At 45.8% G+C, this 23,942-nt stretch overlaps 1 protein-coding gene across 3 annotated transcripts in view; it reads left to right on the top strand.

The window, feature by feature from the left end:
• The first annotated feature begins 8,562 nt into the window (after positions 1–8,562).
• The window catches only part of Tarbp1 (tRNA guanosine 2 -O-methyltransferase TARBP1), a 49,095-nt gene continuing 33,715 nt past the window's right edge, over positions 8,563–23,942 (top strand). For 2 of the 3 annotated variants that reach the window (XM_078023070.1, XM_078023069.1), the window contains exons 1-9: positions 8,563–9,498; positions 13,425–13,522; positions 14,556–14,625; positions 16,738–16,886; positions 17,886–17,938; positions 19,888–19,985; positions 22,104–22,239; positions 22,674–22,770; positions 23,028–23,117. In XM_078023070.1, coding sequence (XP_077879196.1) covers positions 8,616–9,498; positions 13,425–13,522; positions 14,556–14,625; positions 16,738–16,886; positions 17,886–17,938; positions 19,888–19,985; positions 22,104–22,239; positions 22,674–22,770; positions 23,028–23,117 — 1,674 coding nt within the window. In that variant the 5' untranslated portion in view covers positions 8,563–8,615. The remainder of the gene's footprint in view (positions 9,499–13,424; positions 13,523–14,555; positions 14,626–16,737; positions 16,887–17,885; positions 17,939–19,887; positions 19,986–22,103; positions 22,240–22,673; positions 22,771–23,027; positions 23,118–23,942) is intronic. The other variant, XM_078023071.1, reaches the window with a different exon arrangement.

Below are 23,942 nucleotides of genomic sequence, written 5' to 3'. Positions count from 1 at the left end.
ACATGTGGCTCCCAGGGATGCTTCTCTTCCAGGCTGAGGACCACTGGGCCTGGCAACAAAAGCAAAATTCTTTCCTGGAAAAGTGATTTATGAGAGTAAATGTCCTGATTTATTAGCTGCTGTCAGCAGTCTTTAATGAACTTGACCCTGATCATGCACTCCAGCACCATCCATAGAGAAGGAAGGGGAGATAGGTGCTAAGGATCAAGTTGTTGTCCTTCCTTTTGCAGAGGGTTAGCCAGTAAGAGCAGCACTGGCAACAGTGAGTGTGGACTTCATGGCCAACACTATGGTGGCCGTGGACCAGAAAGAGATCTTTAAAACGGATTGAGCCAATAACATCACACAATGTGCACTGGTCAGGAATTCTGTACCTGGTAGAAACGTGGCTGCAAGAACAGAAAGCCCAGTAACAGAAGATTGCAGGAATACCAGCTTGTTTTGCTGCTATAACAGAAAGCCCAGAAGTAGATATTTCCAGCATTGTTTTTGCATCTCTGAGGCATATGGGCTCTTCTATATCTTTGACCCTGCCATTTTTAGGGTAGAGATCCTTGTCTGCTCATTCTCATGGGTCCAGCAGGGCACAGTGTGTCCTAGGAGGAAGTAGAGGGGCCTGTGGCAGGAGTGGTCTCTCCTCAGAGAGCAAGTGCTTTTCCAGACACATCCTGCCTGACTGCTACTTAAGTTTCATTGTCCAGGTCTGGGACACTGCCCACCTCCATTCCCCTGTTGTAAGGATGTGCAAGCAGAAAACATGACTGTTCCACTGGCCATGAAAGCCTGAGTTACTGCCCCAGGTTAGCATATTGCCATCCTAAGCAAATCCAAGTTCGTCAGCTGGGAGAAGGGGGATGGCTGTTGGTGAGTGAATAATGGTGCCTGCTACAGATCTCCTCCACCCCTGTGCCTCTTGCATAATGAGTGGAAATTTGAGTTTTCTAGATATACCCTTAAAATAAACCTATTATTGAAAATTGCTGCAATTTTCTCCTTGGAGGGTCTCTGAGGCTTTCAGGGAAGACCTCACAAAGCAAAAATCTTAGCCTATGAGCAGCTCCCTGACTTCTTAGACCCCAGAGCCAAACAGCTTCAGCCTCCAGTAGATGCCTTGCTGTATGATGGCTGTTTTATTTCTTCTTGTATTTGTTTTCCACTTTGCAACTGTGAGCATTAAGTCAGAAGGACGGAAAAAGTTCACCATGTTGACAATAGCCCCATCTTCTGTCTAAGAAATGTCAGCGTCTGAACAGATCATTATTTTTGGTTGCCAATACATTCTGGAACATAATGCAAATAAGATCCATGCATCTAAGAAGAAATCTTTTCAGGGGTTTGAAGCCCTTTTACCTCTTTCAGGTCAACATGTTTGCCCATTGTTATTTGGTCTTGTAGTACTTATGGTATCATGATGCCCTTGCCCATTGCTTTTCTGGCAGTTTTATGAAGGACCAAATTCAGTACCTGCAGCATGCTTTGACGGGTGCAAACAGAATCCACAGAAAACATTGAAAGGAAGGATCCATCTGCCTGGACCAACCTCCTAACTACACTTTCTCTTCTCAATTCACTTTTTCTTTTCATTTCTTTTTTTATACTAGGGATTGAAATCAGGGCCTCACACAAACTAGGCAAGAGTTCTACCACTGAGCCACATCCCCAGCCCATATTTTATTTTGAGACCGGGTCTCCCTCAGTTGCTGAGACTGGCCTTGAACTTACAATCCTCCTGCCTTAACCTCTGGAGTAGCCAGGACTATGGACATGCGCCACCGTGCCTGGCTCCCACTCACTCTTACTCCTCTCTCCATTCCCCTTACTAAGGGGAAGCAGTGTCCATTTCAAGTTGGGAAAATGAAGGGTGTCAAGATTAAAATCAGAGGTGCAGGTGAGCAAGCTCATCTCTCTGTGCAAGCATTTCAGATTAGAAGGGAATCAGGGATATCCATCTTTGGAGAGATCTCAGATGTAGGTTATGGACAACCAACACCCACCCATTTGCAGTATATTGGAGCCCAAGTCTTCGGGGTCCAAGCATAAGGGTAGTTCAACTGTGGGACCCAAAAAGATTGGGGGAAGGAGTTCATGAAAACAACTCCTTAGAGGCCACTGCTGGACACACATCCACACTGAAAAATGCACAGGCAGTTAGGCAGTTTCTTTCTCACAGTTGAACATATTTCTTGCCAAGGAAACCGAGGAGGGGACAGGCTCTGGGTGTGCAGGCTACCTGAGCTGGAGCAAAGCAGCCATAGGACTGAAGTTGGGGAAACTCTGATAGCTAGTTGCAGCCCTTGTTTATTCACGATGAAGCAGGAAAATTGCAGGGGAGGAGAAAAGCAAGCCATACTAGCCCCCTTCCCATATTCCCTCCCCTGCAATATCTACCTCTAGGAGGATGAAGAGGGGTCCCTGCCTATTCTCACACCAGGTTTCCTCCATCCATCAAAGCGGCACATTGTTTACCAGGGAACAAGGGTTTCAGCTAGCAAATGCCCCTGTTTTAGGGGTAATTATGGCCCTGGAAATTCTCCAACAGTAACTTGGAATACCATCACTTAAAATGCTGAATTCCTATCATCCAGATTCAAAACTTACTGAGTAACTGTCACACTTCTGGTACTATTTGGCACTTAGGATACGAATTGAATTAAAGCACTGTCCTAATCTTAAGGAGATCATAAGCTGTCACCGAACTATCCATATTCATTCATTCGTGAAGTGTAATTCACTGAGTACCTGCTATGTGTTAGACGTAGGGGACTGAGACTCTTTAGGCAGTCAACTGGACCTAGTGATGTTTCTAAAATTGAATCGTTGGTTCCCATAATGTGTGAATTTCTTAGTGTGGTACCCAAGATGCCTCCAGAGGGGGCCTGGCCTTCTTTCCAGGCTGCCTCCTTACAAGTCCCATTGGCTTACTTAAAAATCTCCAAAACATGTCATGTGCTCTCACTTCTCTTTGTCTTTTCAAAAGCCCTTCACTTTCTGGTTTAACTTTAGGAAGTTCATCGTGGTAGCAATATGGAGTAGGTACCGCAGTGGGGTGTATGTCAGGTAGAAGTTCTTGTTCACTTAGTAAGAAATGATGAAGTTCTAAAACTTAGACATTCATGGAGGACAGAAGGGAGGAGCTACTGAGAGAAAGATTTAGAAAGTTTCATGGACAGAAGTGAGTGATCGACTTGGGGATCAAGGAGGAGAGTGGGAAGTCTTACTCTCAACCAGGGCAACTTGGTGAGGACAGCCTTTTGCCAGGCAGGGATTCCCCAGAAGAAGTGCATTGGTGGGGCATATTGGTGATGGGAATGTGGTGGAGGGAATGAGGTCAGTGGAGGTTAGACAACCCCCACACATGTTGTATGGACAGGTTTGAGACTGACCCCAGGACAGGTCTCAGGAGACAGACCTGGGCTGGACATGTAGATTTTCTTCATCAGCATGTAAAAGGTAGTCAGTCAGATTAGTCAAAGAAAGAGTACAGAGCTAGAAGAAAAGAGATGTGAAGACAGACCTTCGAAAATCTGAACACCAACAGGTCAGGAAGAAAGATGGGCTCTGCCCAACATGGAGAAGGAACAGCTGGGAAGCAAAGGAAAAAAAAAAAAAAAAGGAGAGAACCACAGGAGGGGACCAGAGGAAGATGGTTCAAGAGAAGAAATGCTCAAGAGTCCGCTTTGATAAGAACAACAAAGGGCAGGTTTAGTGATTGGACCACTGCCGATCTTAGGGAGTCAGAAAGTGGATGTGGAAATCATTCTAGCAGAGAAGAGAGTGAGAGAGGAGAGTTCTGTGAGTCTGGACCAGAGCTGAGCGGGGAATGAGGCTGTGGGGCTGGCCACCAGATCCTGATGGGCTTCCATGCCCTGCCTGGCATGGGCTTTGTGCTGTAGGCAACAGGGAATAGATACACAGGCCAATTCATTATTTTTCTTTTAGTATAAGTCATTTGCAAAAATGGGGGTAAAATTTACATAGAATGAAATGTCTGGATCTCAAGGGTTCAATTCAAGGGGTTTTGGCAAATGTGAAACCGTGTAACCAACACAGGACCAGGTTGAAGTACTTCTGTCACCCAGAAGCTTCCCTCCAGCCTGGTTCTCATGACTCTCCATATCTGGAGCAGCTGCTCTTTTCATTCCTATTCCACAGATTACTTTTCTCTTTTACATTTCATATAAATTAGACTGTGAGGACATAAGACTTCGCCAGGCTTCTTTTGAACAACAGAATGTTTTTGGGATTTATTCATATTTGTTGAATGAATTAGCAACTCATTCTCTTTTGCTGAAAGAGCATTATTATATAAAGTACAATTTGCTTAATCATTCTTCTACTGATAGACATTTAATTTGTTATAAGGTTTTTTTTAATTTTATTTTTTATTTTTTTATTGTTGGTTGTTCAAAACATTACATAGTTCTTGATATATCATATTTCACACTTTGATTCATGTGGGTTATGAACTCCCATTTTTACCCCGTATACAGATTGTAGAATCACATCAGTTACACTTCCATTGATTTACATATTGCCATACTCGTGTCTGTTGTATTCTGCTGCCTTTCCTATCCTCTACTATCCCCCCTCCCCTCCCCTCCCCTCCCCTCTTCTCTCTCTACCCCCTCTACTATAATTCATTTCTCCCCCTTGTATTATTTTTCCCTTTCCCCTCACTTCCTCTTGTATGTAATTTTGTATAACCATGAGGGTCTCCTTCCATTTCCATGCAATTTCCCTTCTCTCTCCCTTTCCCTCCCACCTCTCATCCCTGTTTAATGTTAATCTTCTTCTCATGCTCTTCCTCCCTACTCTGTTCTTAGTTACTCTCCTTATATCAAAGAAGACATTTGGCATTTGTTTTTTAGGGATTGGCTAGCTTCACTTAGCATAATCTGCTCTAATGCCATCCATTTCCCTCCAAATTCTATGATTTTGTCATTTTTTAATGCAGAGTAATACTCCATTGTGTATAAATGCCACATTTTTTTAATCCATTCATCTATTGAAGGGCATCTAGGTTGGTTCCACAGTCTTGCTATTGTGAATTGTGCTGCTATGAACATCGATGTAGCAGTGTCCCTGTAGCATGCTCTTTTTAGGTCTTTAGGGAATAGACCCAGAAGGGGAATAGCTGGGTCAAATGGTGGTTCCATTCCCAGCTTTCCAAGAAATCTCCATACTGCTTTCCAAATTGGCTGCACCAATTTGCAGTCCCACCAGCAATGTTCAAGTGTACCCTTTTCCCCACATCCTTGCCAGCACTTGTTGTTGTTTGACTTCATAATGGCTGCCAATCTTACTGGAGTGAGATGGTATATTAGGGTGGTTTTGATTTGCATTTCTCTGACTGCTAGAGATGGTGAGCATTTTTTCATGTACTTGTTGATTGATTGTATGTCCTCCTCTGAGAAGTGTCTGTTCAGGTCCTTGGCCCATTTGTTGATTGGGTTATTTGTTATCTTATTGTCTAATTTTTTGAGTTCTTTGTATACTCTGGATATTAGAGCTCTATCTGAAGTGTGAGGAGTAAAGATTTGTTCCCAGGATGTAGGCTCCCTATTTACCTCTCTTATTGTTTCTTTTGCTGAGAAAATACTTTTTAGTTTGAGTAAGTCCCATTTGTTGATTCTAGTTATTAACTCTTGTGCTATGGGTGTCCTATTGAGGAATTTGGAGCCCGACCCCACAGTATGTAGATCGTAGCCAACTTTTTCTTCTATCAGACGCCATGTCTCTGATTTGATATCAAGCTCCTTGATCCATTTTGAGTTAACTTTTGTGCATGGCGAGAGAAAGGGATTCAGTTTCATTTTGTTGCATATGGATTTCCAGTTTTCCCAGCACCATTTGTTGAAGATGCTATCCTTCCTCCATTGCATGCTTTTAGCCCCTTTATCAAATATAAGATAATTGTAGTTTTGTGGATTGGTTTCTGTGTCCTCTATTCTGTACCATTGGTCCACCCACCTGTTTTGGTACCAGTACCATGCTGTTTTTGTTACTATTGCTCTGTAGTATAGTTTGAAGTCTGGTATCGCTATACCGCCTGATTCACACTTCCTGCTTAGCAATGTTTTTGCTATTCTGGGTCTTTTATTTTTCCATATGATTTTCATGATTGCTTTCTCTATTTCTACAAGAAATGCCATTGGGATTTTGATTGGCATTGCATTAAACCTATAGAGAACTTTTGGTAATATCGCCATTTTGATGATGTTAGTTCTGCCTATCCATGAACAGGGTATATTTTTCCATCTTCTAAGATCTTCTTCTATTTCTCTCTTTAGGGTTCTGTAGTTTTCATTGTATAAGTCTTTCACCTCTTTTGTTAGGTTGATTCCCAAGTATTTTATTTTTTTTTTTGAAGATATTGTGAATGGAGTGGTTGTCCTCATTTCCATTTCAGAGGATTTGTCGCTGATATACAGGAATGCCTTTGATTTATGTGTGTTGATTTTATATCCTCCACTTTGCTGAATTCATTTATTAGCTTTAGTAGTTTCTTTGTAGACCCTTTTGGGTCTGCTAGGTATAGAATCATGTCATCTGAAAATAGTGATAATTTAAGTTCTTCTTTTCCTATTTTTATGTCTTTAATTTCTTTCTGTTATAAGGTTTTGGCTATAATGTTGCCAAAACATTGTTCTGCAAGACCTGTTGGCATATATTTTCATTTAGCAAATAGCAAGGGGTGCAAATATATTATAAGGTAAGTATATTGAAATATACTTACCTTATAATATATTTCAATTTTATAAGAAACAGTTTTCCAAAGCAATCTTGTCACTTATGAGCACCATTAATGTTCCAGTTCAAGTTGTTTCACTTTGTTTTTTTCCACATCATGATCATATATTCAGTCTTTCAAAATTTGAGCCATTCTCAGGAGTGTGAAGTGGTGTCTCATGGTGGGTTTAATTTGCATTTCTCTGGTGACTAAAGATGCTGAACACCTTTGCAAATGCTTGTTATTTGCATTATCTTCATTTGTTAAATGTCTGCTCAAAACTATTTCCCATTTATGTTTGATATGTGTATATGTTGAGGGAAATGATAATTGGCACATTAGATGTTGGAAGCAATTGGTATTGTAGCCAGAATTATGCAGTCAGTATAGAAAGATAAATCCAGTCAGGTCGGATCAAAGAGGCCAATTTTGAGTGAGTCTGGGAAGTTGGAGGCTGTGGACTGAAATGTTAGTTCCTTCAGAGCCCTTCCTCCACCCTTTTCAAGAATCTGCCCCTGCTGCAACCTGTTGCCAAGGTAACCTGTCCCAGGAATTGCCCCTCCCTACAGGGTTGTTAATGTTGTTAACCTGATTTTCACCTTTGGGCCATCCCACCAAGCATTCCTGGGCCTAGTCACTTATGCAGGAAGGAGGAAGACTAGAGGAAAAAGGCAGGAGAACAAAGGAAGTCTGAGACATATAAAAAGGGCAGAACACCTCACTTCTTGGGATACCAGCTATGGCCCCCTTCTCCCTCCCAGGAGAAGTCCATGTTATTCTTTTTTACATAAATCCTGCTTTATATGCTTGCCTCGGTGTGCTTCTGTCCTATTCAGACTTCAACATGTAAGGAAGTAGGACTCGTCACCTATAACAGGCAGCATCAGTATTTGCTAACATTCTAAGTGGGTTTAAAATAGAACCAATTATGCATTCTGTCAATGGGAAAATTGAATAACTGAAATAGAAAACCTCATCTCTGCAGTGCACTTTGTTGATCTGGTTCCTGTTTCAAACTCTGGAATTAACTGGATCTGTGACATAGGTTTTCTTTGCCTTCTAACCAAAAAGATCTGCCCTTTAGTGTATAGACTGATCCAACCTTCAAAGAGCTTGATAGAGGATAAACATAATGGATAAGATTAAGATTAAAGTCATCTGACTTTATATATGAAAGACTATTTCCATATTTAGTAGTAGATGTTGTCATAAGTACAGAACAGACACATGCATGGACTGTTTTTGAGTTGTACAGCGGGAGTGAGCACATGCACTGTAAGGAAAGTTCTGTTCTGGAGTGTGGGCACTAGGATGCAAGGGCCAGTGTGGGCATCTTCTCTCTACCAGTATTCCCAGCACATATGCATAGCAGAACTCACCCCACCTTGATGCTAAATCATCCTTGTGTCTTGTGTTTTCCTTATCTATTTTAAAGCGGATGTCCAGAATACATTTCTGATACGTGTCAGTGTCTTTGTGGGAGGTTCCCTGAATGCACAGTTTTGAAAGTAGGCTCTGAGGTGACAGCGAAGTCCACCTTCCCTGACACCTTCTGGCCTGTGTCACAGGCATGCCTGACTGATTTAGGGCCCCAGGGAGCCAAACTCCAATCACAACGCGATGCACCTGGAACATATACTACATTAACGTTCAACGAATTTCTCCTTTCTCTTACAAAACAGTAAGGTACAGGGGCAACAGGGCTGGACAGTGCTGGTGAGAGCCCAAGAGCACAGTGAAGGCCTATCAGGAACGCCACACTGTGCACGCGCCCCGGCCCCACGATGCACGCGCACGTCCCCGCGGCCTGGCCAGTGCGCGCGCACGCCCTCGCGCACACCCTCGGCTTCCTCCCAGAGCTTGGTGTCGGCGACGCGCGCCGCAGATGGAAGGGGTGCTCGCGGAAGTCCTGCTGGAGCAGAGCTGGGACCCCCGGGCCCTGTTCGGGACGCTGTGCCGAGGGGAAGCGTCCGCGGAGCGCGTGGAGACGCTGCGCTTCCTTCTGCAGCGGTTGGAGGACGCGGGCACGGACCCGAGCGCGCTCCCGGAGGCGGCGCGCGAGGTCGCCACCGGGTACCTAGTGCCGCTCCTGCGCGGGTGCCCGGGCGGCGCCGACCCCGACCTCGGCCCGCCGAGCCAACGCCGGCGCGTGCTGCGGGCGGCGGGCGCGGCGCTGCGCTCGTGCGCCCGGCTCGCGAGGGGCCCGCCGCTGGCTGCCGCGCTGGCTGAGGAGGCGCTGCGGGACCTGCGGGCCGGGCGGTGCGCGCCGGGCGTCGAGGCTGCGGTGGAGGTGCTGGCCGCCGTCGGGCCCTGCCTGCGGCCCCGCGAGGACGGGCCGCTGCTTGAGCGCGTGGCGCAGGCCGCCGTTGCCCTGGCGCTGGGCGCGGACAGGCCCGGGAACGCCGAGGACGCGGGGGCGCTGGCGGCTGCGCGGCTGCTGCCGGCGCTGGGTCAGTGTGGCGGGGCGGCGCTTCGGGCCGTGTGGGGCGCGCTGGCCGAGCCGGGCGTCCCCTGGGAACCGGACCGCGTCGGGCCGGAGCTGCAGGTGCTGAGCGCCCTGGCCGAGAAGCTGCTGCCTCAGCCCGGCGCGCGCGACGTGGGCCCTGACGCGCGGCGCTGCGGACGCTTCTGGAGGACGGTGCAGACGGGCCTGGGCCGCGCGGAGGACGCCCTGACGCGCAAGCGCGCGCGCTATCTGCTGCAGAGGGCCGTGGAGGTGTCCGCGGAGCTGGGCGCCGACTGCACCTGCGACGCTCACGGGGGAACAGGTATTTGCTCCCTGTCCCAGCCCGATCCCGCTAGCTTCCGCAAGCTGTTCAGAATTCGGCCATTCCACATGGCACCATAGAGCCTGGCAGCCTTGGGACCCTCTTTTCAAAGGCTGTTCTGCCAAGTGACAAATCTCTGAGGTCGGGAGTAGTCGACCCAAGCAAGGTGGAATGCGACGCCCTTTGAATTGTTGGGAAAGTGGCTGAACCCATGCAGGATTCTACAGACCCAATTGGGCACTGTATTGTGATGGGACTTTCCACACTGAAAGATGTACCTGTGCTTGGGAAATGAACGGAGGCGTGTGTGTTAGAATTAGCATCATTCTTTGGAAAGTCACTAGGTAATTCTCAGGAGCAGGATTTACTGATATTTGCTGAACATGTTTCTTAAGTTAGCCTTTTAAGGGTACTTTTTAAACATTTGAGTCCTTGCTTCTTGTTTACTGAACAAGTGGAGATGCGCTAGCATGGCCTGCCTTCTTCTTTGGGTTGGTAAGTTTTGATTGGTTTATCCAATGGTCTCAAGTTTCTGAACTAAGTCAAAAACAGATCGACTCTGAATTGTCTTAATAGAAACTTGTTTTTCCAACTGTAATTACTACTCATTTATTGCAACAAAGAATTTTTGTTTGGATAAAGTTGTGAAATTAGACTTTCATATAATTTTAAAACATTTTAAATATTTGAGCAGTCTTCAGATGGGTGCTCAATCCTTAAGAGTTTTCACTGGGAAGACATTTTTTTAAAAAGTTATCGAAGTGAAACTCATTTATTGTAGGGGGTTTTAATAATATACCCCACTTTCTCAGCTTCAGAAAGAAAACACTGTTATCTCTTTATTATACTGAATATTTTGATATTTACCCCTGTGACTTGAAATAACATTTCTTAGATTGTAAAACCCACCGTGAAGCTCTTGGTTAAATTAGTGTTGCGCACTAACATGGTGGTGGGTGCTGGTCACAGGTGATCAGTGTAGTACATTATACCACACTTTGAGGAAATTGAATCATGCTTCCATTCCTGCAAGTTTCTCTTATAATTGTCATTTTTAGATGTGTTTGGTTCTCTCCACACCAATCGTGATTCAGCCCTGAGTTCTCAGCGTGGTGTCTAGATCTTTCCAGAGCCAGACTTGAAGGCGTTTTGGGTTTCCCTGAGGAGCTGCCCTAGGGTCTTCCACTTGCTGACACTGGATTGCTTCTCCCTGTGCCTGGGGACAGCTGGCTGCCTAGCTCTGTCTCCACCATCCTGTGGGACCCTTCCCCTGAGTCCTGTGTTTGTGCTTCTGCTTCCTGTACTTAGTATTTCACTCACTGCCAAGGTACATTCTGTAGTTTCCTGAGATGAAATCTTTAATCTGATAATTCCATAAAAGATCCTTTATGGCTGATAACATTTTTTAAAAAATATTTTTTAGTTGCCAGTGGACTTTATTTGTTTATATGTGGTACTGAGAATCGAACCCAGTGTCTCACATGTGCTAGGCAATTTCTCTACCACTGAACCACAGCCCCAGCCCAGTTGATAACATTTTTATTTCTAGTATTTCCATTTTAACTTTTTTTTTTTTTTTTTTTTTTTACATTTTTGTGCAGTCCTAGGGATTGAACCCAGGGGTTCTACATCCTTGGTCCTTTATATTTTTTATTTTTTGAGACAGGGTCATACTAAGTTGCTGAGGGTAGCATCAAACTTGTGATCTTTCTGCCTCAGCCTTCCAAGTGTCTGAGATCACAGCTCCACTTGAGCTTAAAGACCCTCGTCTGCTCATCTGCTTAAGCATATTGGTCACCTTTCCAATTAGGTTCTTTAATGTGTAGTGATTTGCCAGTCTGACACCTGGAAAGCTGAGTTTAGTTCTGCTTGTTTAACCTTTAGGGCATGGAGCCACTTCTCTGTGTTATAGATCAGTAGAGCTTATGCCAGTGTCTGTTGACAGATGGGTATACCCCTTGCTTCCTAGACCCTGTGTGCGGCCGAAGCCACCTTGTTTGGTTTTGTTCTTGCCTTCGGGCAGTGGTTGTGGCCACCTTGTGCTTGGTGTGGATCCTGGAGGGCTCAACGACTTTCCACAGCCATGTGCCTGTGCCATAGCAGGGGTCTGTTGAGGCCCCCAGGGTTACCCGTGTTTGTTGCTGGCTGCTGGGTTTGAGGTGGGGAGCCTTTCTGTTTCTTCTTCTCTAGCCTTATCTTAGACCCTGCATGCTTCAGCCTTGGGGTTCCAGCTTCTCTGCTCTCTCTGCCCCCTCTTCAGTGGCACATAACCGCCTCCCACCTGGCGAACACTTAGAATTTCTGTGCCCTCTCCTTGTAAGCTGCATTCTGCGTGGTTCTCTGGGAGGCCTTGGGCACCAGTGTTCTGCCCTCCCTGTCAGGTAGCCAGCTGGAGCAGGACCTTCCCCAGATCTCAGTGCAGGCTCAGGCTGCAGGTCTTCTTCCCAGAGGCTGCCAGTCTTTGTGGCATCAGAGCAGGGCAGGGGTGCAGGCATGGGAGGGCTTGCGGCCACAAATCTGGGTGGCTGTGGGGTCTTGGCGTTGCTCACCAGCAGTTCTTCTGTAGTGCATGCAGGACACTGTAGTGAGTCCCTCTGCCCCTCAGACTAAGGCAGGCCTGCATACCCACTCTTAAGAGATCACTGCCCTGCCAGGGTCCTTCTTGGAGCACTTGGGGAGGCTGGGTCAGCAGGGGAGTGGGTATGGACTCTTGGGGGTTCCCAGGGCTTCCAAGCTGTCATGCCAGCCCACCCTTGACCTTTAAAACCCATTAAAATGCTGTTTTTAGAAAGTGCTCCTTTGGTGGCTGCTGCTTCCTGGGTGCTCAGCCAGAGCAGAGCAGTGTAGGGTTTCTCTATTCTTGGAGAGTCTTTTGGAATTCCCCTGGCAGCCCCCCTAGAAGCTTGGGATTTTGTAGCTTATCCAGCCTTTTCTCTCCATGGCATTGGTGTTTTCTCTTGGCTGTCTCCATTTTGTGCAGAAGTGGAAACCGTACTTGTCTAAATGCCTTCGTTTTGTCCTCACATTTGATTATGGCTCCATGAGGGCAGAATTCTGTTTTAAAGATGCAGACCTACAGTCTCTGGAGGAGATCCTGGATCCTGTGTGGGAGGTCAGGTGCTGGGCCCTGCTTGGCCACAGGTCTGCTTTCATGCTGGTGCTGGCTCCTGGGCCCCTACTGAGTGCTTCTGTTGTTGATTTCCTCCCGTTGTTTTCTGCTCTGGGCACCTCCTGGATTGGTCTACCAACATCTCTTCTCTCCCAGGGTTTTCTGTGTCTTTACTCCCTGGGTGATTTCTTTCATGTCCAGCCCTTTCTTGTTTTTGCTATCAAGTTTAGTTCTCATGAGATCTGTTTGTTGTTTGTTGGAATGTCCCTTTTAAAGCATCCTGTTTCTAAGTCTGTGAGCAAATCCTGGATATGGGATCCTCTTCAACCTAGCTGCTCACCTGCACCTGGAGAAGCTCCTGCAGCAGCCAAGTCCTTTGATGGCGGATCGTGCAGTGCAGATCCAATTGTTGCTTGTTTCCCTGTGTCTACTTGAAATTATCTTTTCTCCAGTTTGATTTTTAAATTCTAAGTTTTATTGCTATTTTCTTTCTCGTTTTTTTTTTTTTTTTTTTTTTTTTTTTAATTCTTCTGGGATGTTGGCCTTTGAAAAACCTTTCCTGTTACAGTGAGGGTCTTGGGCAGGGGAGTTGAGTTTATATGTGCAGATCTGTCATTCTTATCTTAATGAACAGAGGACAGCAGCACACTTCTTCTTTTGAGATTCCCAAACTTCCTATCCAGGTTTAGGTGCAGGGACACCCTCCTTTATTAGAGAGTACATTTGGTAATAATGGCATTAGTGTAAGAATTGTTATTATGAAGAAAACTGTTAGATTTGCAAAATAAATAACTAATTTTTTTTTTAACTGTATTAGGCCCAAGTCTGTTTTGGTGGTCTGAGAAGAAAAAAGATGAGCTTCTAAAATTTTGGGAAAATTATATTTTACTCATGGAAACTCTAGAAGGAAATCAGGTAAGTGTTCTCATATTTTTGCAAATCCCATAGTACACATGATTTTCTCTTTTTCAAATATTAAAAGTAGGGAAGAAAGACCAACTTAGAGATAGCATGATAGAAGCCAGGTGTCCTTTGTTTTCTGGCACAAATGCAATTTACAAAAGCATATAAATTGTTTCAGAAAAGTGAAGAATACTTTTAGCTGACTCATGTTACCATCTTTGACTTCCCTTGGCATTCTCAAACTTCAACATCAATGTCACCTAGAGGGCTTGTTATAAAATATGAACTACTGCCCCGGCCCTAGACCTTCTGATTCAGTAGGTCTGAGATAGCTCCCAGGTAGTGTCTCTGCTGCTGTCCTCTGGTGTGTAAGTCCAATCTGTAAGTCGCAGTCCAAAGGGCCAGCTTCCTTGCAGAGTCCTGTGAGATGTCAGTCCACCTGTGCACCAAGCATTGTTGGTGGATCAAAGTGGAGAATGACTCAGGTGCTGAGGAGCTGGACATCCAGGGTGAGAAGCATTCCTGAATCAAGTAAACTTGTGGGGTTTCTTTGGTCTGTAGGTCCATAAAACCTCCACTACTTATTTTAGAAACTCAGATTTGCACATACTTTGAAGGATATCTAAGTCAAATCTAGCAAAGGAGCCAGAGCATGGCCCCAGGCAGGAGGAACACTGAGTTGGGAAGTGGCTGCACTTCCGCAGACTGACCTAGCACAACTTGAGTTACTGGAGAAAGCTTCAGTACCTCTCTTTCAACCTCTGGGTCTATCCCTACCTGCTTCCAGGCCAGTCAGGATGCCCTGCCATCACATGGGCTGCTGGCTGTGAGTGTAGGCACCACCCTAACTGGGCTCTGGGCTGCAACGGGTTGGCTCTGCCACCTCAGGCCGGAGGACTGGAGTCGTGCCATGGTCCAGAGGTGGAAAGATCAGGCCCCCAAGGCCAGTTTCACCAGGATAGTCACAAGGTCTGCTGTCAACGAATAGACGCCTGAGTCTTTAAAGATATTTCCATTTCATGTGATTCTTTGCTCTTATTTTTAGATACATGTTATAAAGCCAGTCTTACCAAAGCTAAACAATCTGTTTGAATATGCAGTGTCAGAGGAACATGGTAATGATCACTTTCTTTTTGCTTTTTTTTTTAACTAATATTTCTAGTCCCCCTGTACCGCCTGATTTTATAACTAATCCCTGTTTATTGTAGAAAATTGGGAAAAATTACTTCAATGTAAGGAAGAAAACATGAATCATCTGTAGTGTTGCTGCCGAGTGATGGCAGCTGTCGACAGGCAGATAAGACCCTAGGTCCCCTTGTCTGTAGGTTCGTCACACTCAGTAGTGTCTGTGCCACTTTTGACCATCTCCTTAAATAGCTTTAAGTGGTGGCAGGGTTTTCTGTAGTTCAGAGCTAGGATTAATTTGTTTTTTAACTTTTGGTCATGAAAAATTCCATGCATGTCTATAAGGGAAAGAGCTGTGGGATGAATCCCTTCCCACTACTGCGGATGTGTATCCTATGCCTCAACCAGGTACCATAGTCCTGGTGTCCACAGGCATTTCACAGTAGGTCCTTAAAAGACGGGGATGGTTCTTAGAGCTTTAAAGATGGTATGTGTTATATGTTAACAAGAGCTCTTTGATAGGAATATACACCCTGACTGCTTTCCATTTTTGGGTTTTGTTTTTTTCTTTTTTTTGTGGAGGTGCTGGGGATTGAACCCAGAGCCTTAGTACATGCTAGGCATGCACTCTACCAACTGAGCTATATCCCCAGCCCCTCCATTTTTATTCTCAATATATCTATTACATATATAAACATATGTTTATCTTTTTGTTAGAGCATTGGGGTTCTAATATAGTCATGTATTTTAGCCTTCTTTGGAAAAGAAAATTCTAGAATATAAGTGTAAACATGTTTTTTAAGCCTTTGATTGCTGCTGCATTAGGAGAACTTTCTAGGAGAAATACGATGAAACTGAACTTCTGAAAATTATTTTGTGAAATTGAGTTTAGATCAATGAAACAGCTAAATTCAGGCCAGCAGTGTTTTAGATTTATAAGAATGATAAAGTGCTGCATTATTGTGTTTACACATGAGGATTAACCTAGGTAAATGGGTTTTAGCGCCTGCTCTAGATAATTATGACTTTAATAGTTTGACCCCCAAGGAATTGAGCTTTTCTCTGCTGATTGCAGTAGCTGTTTCCTGAGATGCTGGGATTTTTCACAGACCATAAGCATCCATGTCCCCACCTGGGGCTAGCATTTAATTGGATCCTGTTGTGGCTGTACTCATGCACTTACTATTAAAATGATGCTCTTATTACCACATTTTGCCCACAGCTCTTGGCAAACCAAATCAAATAGCAGTGACCGATTTTGAAAAATTACCACCGCCAGAGTTGAACAAGCATGTTCATATAAATTACAAATAATGACCAATTTATTTATAGAATGTCATGAATTAAAAATCCCGGATATTTTTTCCTACTAGAATTAAAGGAAATTTCATGAGTCATAAAAATATCTCTAAAGTACACAGTTCTTCTGTCTTTCATTTGCTCACTCAATTACATTTTCACTTAATAGATATTTACTTAGCAGGCAGTTCATGTTAAGCACAGAGGACAGAGTGGTAGGAGAGGTGCAGTGCCTTTTCACTAGAGTTTTGTCTTCTATGGAAAACGAGGTTTGATTTTAGGTCCTTTGGAGGGAGCAGAGAAGGCTGAGGTGGAGTGTAGGGTGCGGGGTGTTCAACGGAGGCCTCTGCTGGGTGTGCTATCTAAGCGCCCACAGGGAGACAGCACAAGCTCCTGGAACTGTGGCTTGTCAGTCCATGGCTCGTCTGGCCTCATGGGAGCAGTGGGAAGCTGCTCCAGGGTTTAAGCAGAGGAAGTGATGGTTTCAGATTCCTGTAGGAAAACTGGATTGAAGTGGGTCAGAGAGCTGGTTGAAAGCACCCCAGATCTGAAGCTCCCCCTTGCCCGCGAGGAGTAACATTATTTTTGTATACCGAAGCATGTTTCACATTTGTTTGTAGTCCTTTAAATGAACCTATCTGAATACAGAATTCTGAACACCAACATTATTTTGGTTATTTAGCAGATGCCCTTGGATGTAGTAAAGCAAACTCACTTCCATAGCGATAGTGAAGCAACGTGTCTGTGCACATATCTGTGCATGGACAGGGCCCAGTGTCAGCATTAAATGTTTATCTCCACAGGCTGCTGGCTCTTTCACCCCTCCTGGCACATGTGTGTTTATAAAAGAATGTTTGAGAGTGAGAATAAAATCCTGACCAAAGAAGGTGTTCTCCACTTTCTGGAGCTGTATGAATCTGAGTGTCTTCCATTTTCACCAGACTTTTCCGAGGTAACACACCTTCTCCCTCCTCGCTGCCTTGCCAGGAGAGGGACACGCATTTGTTTTGTCGTGTCACCATGGTCTCAGGAAAGCGCTTGGGACACCGCATCAGTGACCTTCAGTTACAGAGTGCACACAGCATACCCTGTTTCTCTGAACCAGCTCTAACTTTAGAAGAATAGGGGAACCATGGCTCTTTCAAACTAGGCTCCTGGAAGCCAATGGTAACCCTACCCTGCTTGGGAACAGCTGTGTCATCTGTTGACACACTGACTGGGGGCCGCCTGCAATGTGGCCCTCGTAAGGAAGTAGTCCTCTGCCATTGTTCTTCAGACTCCACTGGTCCAGAGTGTGAGAGCTGATGTGGACGCTTTTGCATGACAGTGTCCCCCAGCTGTGTTGCTGCCCTGTCTTATACAGAGCTGGCCTCCTGGCTTCACTCCTTAGAGTTTGACCTCCGACTGTTAGGAACCACACAGTGGAGCATGGCATAGTCCCTGTGACTCAAGATCCCTGCCTTGGGACACGTAAGCCCCTTTGATTGACAGGTGGCCCAGTCAGTTCTTCCAGTCCCCTGGGTCTGTGCTCTTCTGTTGGACACGCATCATTTTTCTGTGTCTCCTTCCCGATTCACATGAGCTTGTTTTTTTGACTAGTGTCAAGTAGGATTTTAGGATGTGAATCTCCCCACTGAGCGTGGGGCTCAGTCCTCCCTGAGTGTCTCTGTTTTTCTTGTTACTGTCTTTGTTTCCCAGGTGTCTCTTCTTTCTGACCCACAGTGTGAACTCCCTAGTGTGCTGTAGGATTTTATGGGTGGGAAAATTCTGTCCTTTTTTTGTCATTCTGGTAGAATTAGGGTTCCCCCAGGACCCTCTTGAGTTCACTGCTGCATGAGAGTCCCTTTGCTGACCACAGTTCTTCTGCCTCTTCGTGGGCCTCAGGGGGGGGGTGTGTCACCTTCCACATGTGCAGTTAAAACTCCACTGCCTCTCTCTCTCTTTTTTTCAGTTTATTATTGGACCATTAATGGATGCCCTTTCAGAGAGCTCTCTCTATGGCAGGTAAGCATTCTGTCACCTAGCAGTAATGCAGGACGACGTATTGACATATAGGTTTGACATTTTGAAGCATAACCAGATTGTTTAACCTGTTTGGTGCATAACCTATGTTGCCTTATGGAAAATCAGCATTTTTCCCCTAAATCTTATAGTGCTGTATTTGTTATTCTTCTGACCTTCTATTATTTACATCACATGTTCCTTGTTGCTTGTTCCTTTTACCGTGAACTCTTTCATTCCTGGGCTTTTGAGAGCCATATTTTATATAGCTCATTCTCTTTGCCTGCTCCTGCTTTCTGCCACTCTGAAAATTGTGGTGACTTTGGCCAACTAACACTTTGAACCTTGTTTTTTTTTTCTTTTAACTTTTTCTTTTCCCATAAGTTTCACACCAGTAGAAAAGTTCTGGGAATAATATAAAGAATTCCCACTTAACTTCATCCTTGTTCTCCAGATGTTAATGTTCCACCATGTTTGCTCAATTGTTACCTCTACCTGTGTGCGTGTGTGTGTGTGCAGCTTTTTTCTTGTCTGTTTGCTGACCAGAGTTAGCCATATAGATTTATTTCATTAGCTGTCTATCTATTTATCCACCCATTCATCCATCTGTCTGTTCATCCACCTATCCATCCATCCATCCATCCATCTACCTGCCCATTCATCCACCTGTCCATCCATCCATTTGCCCATCCATCCATCCATCCATCCACCTGTCCATCCATCTGCCCATTCATCCATTCATCCATCTGTCATCTGTTCATCCATCCATTTATCCACCTGTCCATTCATCCATTTGCCCATCTGCCCATCCATCCATTCATCCACCTGTTTACCTGTCTGTCCATCCATCCATCCACCCACCCATCCATTTACCTGTCTGTCCATCCTAAGAACCATGGATTCATTCCAGTATATCCAACTTCAGTCCAGAACTGCAGGGTCACTTCTGACCTTTTTCCTTTCCACCTTTGACAGTGACTGTCACGATTCATAAAATGTCCACTTATTTGCCACTTCTACCTTTTGAGAAACTTAGCTGTGAGTAGTGTTGGTCAGGGTTGTGCCTTGGCCTTGTTTTTTGAAGAACTATCTATTCTAAATTATGTCTTAAAATGCTCTGCTTTTGAATTGTGTTGTCTTTCTAATGTCAACTAACAAAATTTAAAGCTCAAGTGTTCTGTTTGGTATGCTGCTAAACAGAACCCCCCATGCCAGTTTCTGTAAGAGTTTCTGATGTCAGTGCCATGTTGTGCTGATTCTCAGTGTCTGTGTGTAAGTATTAAGGGAGCATGGCAGTGTTTGATGTGCTGGTGAGCTTCAGTCTTTGCCCAAGTCTTTGCTGTAGGGTGTGCTCTGAGCTGAGCACAGCTGAGGAGCAGGAAGGCCAGCGAGGGAGTCTCAGTGCTGCCAGGAGTGGACACAGCTCTTCCTAGCGCTGCAGGGTCCAGTTAGCAGACAGTGCTCCTGGCAGAAGCATGGAGCAGAAACGTGGCTTCAGCAGACGCCAAGAGTTAGACACTCTAGCAGACGTCATTTATTACTGATGTCTGTCTTTGCTATGAATTTTTTTAATTTCAGGCCTAAAAATTAAAGTCATTGAATTCAATGTTGGAAGCAATAAAATAGAGTTTTATTTATTGCCATTTTAGGCTACTGCTTTTCAAGGGGCTGTTTAGCTAGATGTACAGGGGCCAAGTGGAGGCTGTCTTGGTGGGTCCTGCCTCCCTAGTGGGGCGTGACACCTGCCCACCTTCCCACAAGCCCTGCCGTCTCTGTAACCAGAAACAGCCTCAGAACTTTGCTAAAGAATTCAGGGCAGGTTCAGAAAAAGCAGGTTTTCTGATCATGTTATTGTAGAAAGACTCTAGGGCCGAAGTCTGTGTAGACTGGTTTGCATATACTCACTTGTAAGTGGATTTAAATATGTTTTTTTCTCCCTTCTTTGTCTGTAGGTCCCCAGGCCAGCTGGTAGGAAGTGGTTCTCCATTGGGATTAAAGTTACAGAAGTTTTTAGTCACTTATGTTTCTCTTCTTCCAGAAGAAATAAAGAGTATGTGTCAGAAAAGAGGTTTTTCAACTTTCGAACACTTTATCCGTTTCTTGATGTTATCAGCTTGTTGGTGTGTGCACTGCCATGTTACCTGTCATTGGTGTTCTCTAGGACGAGCCACTGGTTACGGTCATCCAGGATGTGTCTAAGCCAGCAGGCGCTCTGCCTTGGCAGATATGGCACTGAGGTGCTGGCATGATCAGCCTTTGTGAGGTGGGGGTGCTGCGCTTGGTGGTCTTCTGTGACCTTCTGCTCTTCAGTTCATGATTAGTGAACTGTATGGAACAACGACAGGCTCTGGTTGTAAAGAACACTTATGAACAGAATATCCATTGTGGCCATTTTTCTGCAGTTGACACTGGCTTAGAAAGATAAGAAAAAATACATGTGTTTTATAGGAGACCTATGTCCTAGAAGCCACCTTCCACTCAGATTGGGGGTTTGCTTTTCTTCCCAAGGAAGTGAGCGATCGCAGGCGCAGGTACCGTGGGCGTCCCTGGCTGAGCAGCCGGATGCTGTGCTTTCAGGTCCTTCCTTCAGTCCTGCTCCGTGAGCTAGAAGTTGACCCAGGCTGTGGGATGCTTTTTTGTCCTTTGTAGTTAATCTGCAAGCCAGATGACCAGATGACCAATGATTCTTTCAGTTTAAAACTCAGGAGAAAGGGAAACATGGTCTGTTTCAGTCATTATTATAAGTTTTACAGAAAGTCAGTGGTTTCGCTTGCTTTTTTAAAACAGTCAGTTGATGGAGAATTCAATTTGGAGCCCTGCTTTAGTTGTAGGTCTGGCCTCCAGCCACCCACATGGGCCACACCCCAGTGCCACCAGGTGGGGTCAGGGTGCCTGGCATTCATGGCTCACCTGGGCTTGGTAAGTCCGTGGGATGAGCGTGAGGCAACTCACTGTCTCCTGGCGTCTTGAGTGAAGGTTGGCCACACCCTGGTTGGTGTGCCCAAAAGAGAGAGTTGAAATCTTTGGTCGGTTCTTGGTGATTTTTTTTTGCAGTCACAGTTTCTGTGAATATATCTAGTTTTGTGTTGGTTACTTTAGAAGATATGAAATATGTATAACCCCCATGGGCAATTCCGACCTTTCTTAAAGTCCTTCTACAGAGCTGATCTGAGAAAATGGTGACTGTCACTAACTGCATGGCCCTAGGGCCTTGGCTGACCCCCCCCCCCCCTTAGTCCAGAGGAGGAGGAAGGAAAGCACCATCCCTGAGTCTTGGGAGAGAAGTGTTGGAGTCCGGGGCAGTAGGACAGCTATGAGGAAGGTGTGCTGCTGAGGCCAGGGTCAGGCCAGCCTCCCGCTCCTGCCAGCTGAAGCCTTACTGCTAGTTTTTTCAAAAAGTGTACCTGCATGGCGACCCACGTCTCCATGGCGCTGTGGGTGTCTTATCTTCCTAGATAGGAAGGAAACGGAAACTGAAAGAACATGGATTTTTTTTTTTTTTTTTTTAAGCAACAACAGCTTCATTGAAATTCTCAGTGACCCTTTCACAGGCTCAGTCCTGTGTTGTTAATTAACCTATAAGTGTGGTTGGTTGACCTCACACTTGTTCGACTGCCACCCTATCTGATTCCAGAGTGTTCCATCAGCCCCAAAGCGACCTCCATGCTGGTAGCAGGCCCCCCCCCCCTTCCCACAGCTCCCAGCAGCCGCCAGCAACTCTGCTGCTGTAGCTGGACCTTGCGGCCAGGCGTCCCCTCTCCCTGAGCCATGTTTCTGAGGTTCATGCAGATGTCACCCTTCCTGCCCGCGGTTGGCTCATGCTACCATGTGGGCAGTGCCCATCTTGTCTATCTCCTGGATGGCTGGCAGTCACTTGCATGGTTTGTGCCTGTTGTTTTTGGTTCCCTTGGGTGTGGGGTCACAGGGTACGCCGATGGTGTCTTGGAGAAGCCCATTCTGTGCGGGTGGCTGCTCTGTTGGCATGCCCGTGTGCAGGTCCAGACTCCACGCTCCCCGGGTGCCCTCAGGTCTCTGGAGCCTGCCACCCTCGCTGTCCTCGCAGGTGTGGAGTTACCTGTGGGGTGGCATTGCGTTTCCCTTGTACCTTAGGGCACTGAGCGTCTTCCTGGTACTCTTTGACAAAGACGCCCTTTCCCTCTTTTTCCAGGTGGCTTTCTGCTCAGGTTCCTTCAGAAGATGACAAGCAGGCACTGGTGTGCAGTGCCTGTGCTCTTTCTGTCCAGGGCTCTGGCGAGTGTCCCGCGGTGCAAGGCCCTGGGAGTGGAAGGGCTGCTGGCCCTCAGGTACAGGACTGTTCGTTTGCCTTTTCTGTCCATGTTTTTCCCTGTCCTCTAGTCCAAAGCATGTGGCTCAGTCAATGATTTTACACTATATAGTTGAGCTCACTTTGTTTCATGAATTACTAATTTTAAACGGGTACAAGATATGTGCTCTTGGACTTTGACCATTTTAAGGCCAGCAAGATTTTTTTTATTGGTAAGTATAAAACTAAAGATAAAATATCAATGCATAATATTGATTAGAGTGTGTTTCAAAAAATGTAAAATTCATACTTTAAAAGCGTCTTCATTTTTATTTTTAGAAGAGATTTGTTTCATACTGAAGTTGTAAAGTTATATCAGTAGTCACTGATGGTTAGCATTGTCTTTGGATTGTGGAAAGGGCTGCCCTATGTCTAGGTGGTGGGTGTGGAAGGGTCCTCTTTGTTTGATGGCAGGGACGTTCTTCGGTGCACCATGGTCACACACCAGGTCCTGCTGCGAGGTGCAGCACAGTGCTATTTACTTCAGGCGGCTCTGCGTTTGGTGGACGTGGTAAGTGACCCTCCAAATTCCCTTTGTGGGTCTGTCTCAGGGTGTGGTTGTAGACAGGAGCAGCAGCCTGGCCCCGCACCTTCAGCAGGCTGTAGCTCTGCGGGCCCTGGGAACTTTGGTGAATTTACCCTGTCCTGGGGATGGGAGACCCGTGTGCAGAGTGAGTAACTGGAGATGTTCTATCATAACCAGGTCACATGATGGTCATCCCTTTCACTTACAAATACTAAACGGTACTCTTCAAACTCCCTGCCTAGGAGCAAGTGTCCCTCTGCGATGTCTCTGCACTCCTCATGTCTCTGAGACAGGAGGAATCCTTAGGACGAGGAACTCTGCTGTGGACAGAGGTAAGACCACACTTGAGCGCTTCGAAGCTTTATAAACTCACTTTCTGAGTTTGCTCCTGATTGGTGGGTAGGATGCCAGGATCACCCTGTGGCCTGTCAGCAGGGACTCTGTGGTTCTGTGAGTGGAGCTGGGGCTAGGGGGAGGGCTGCCTGCAGGGGAGCTGGGAGGGTCCTTGACCAGGTGCCATGAGAATTGAGCCACATCAGGCCCCACAGCGTGAGCAGCAGGGAGACTCTCTCAGTTCTCTCAGGTAGTGGCCCTGGCCTGATGTGACATTGGGGTCATTGGTAATTCTCCTGACTCTAGGTCCTAGCGTTAGACTCTCTCCTCCCCTGCATGGTCTAGACTCCTGGGAAGCTGCCCTGCGAGAGGACAAGTCCTCGACCTTCCTGGCCTGGAGGCCCTGCTGCCTCTCTGACCACCTCTGTTTTCAGGGGACACTGCAAGGCTTGGCTGCCGCTGCCACCTCTTTTTTTTTTTTTTTTTAAATGGGACTTAATTCACGCTATTAATTTACTGATTTTAGCTCTTTTTTATTATATACTTGCTTGAGTTCCACCTCTTTTAAGGGTAGGAACTATACATTTAAAACATGTCTGTTCGGTGCCTAAGAGACTACTAAGGAGGAGTGATTTCCTTTTGAGGGCCATTGTGACCATCATTTATGGAGAGGAATGAGGGACCTGCCTGGATGGTGTTACAGGAGGTGTGACAAACCTGCCTCCGGTATAGGAGGATGAGTTGGTCCCAGTGTGTGGATCAACTGGAATTAAGGAGGGTCAGTGAGAGGGCTTTAAACACTAGAATTCACTGTCTTAATCGTG

The sequence above is a fragment of the Ictidomys tridecemlineatus genome, chromosome 10 (genome assembly GCF_052094955.1).
Source record: "Ictidomys tridecemlineatus isolate mIctTri1 chromosome 10, mIctTri1.hap1, whole genome shotgun sequence".
Taxonomy (NCBI): domain Eukaryota; kingdom Metazoa; phylum Chordata; class Mammalia; order Rodentia; family Sciuridae; genus Ictidomys; species Ictidomys tridecemlineatus.
The sequence above is the reverse complement of the archived record's forward strand: the minus strand, read 5'-3'. Positions and strand labels throughout refer to the sequence as shown.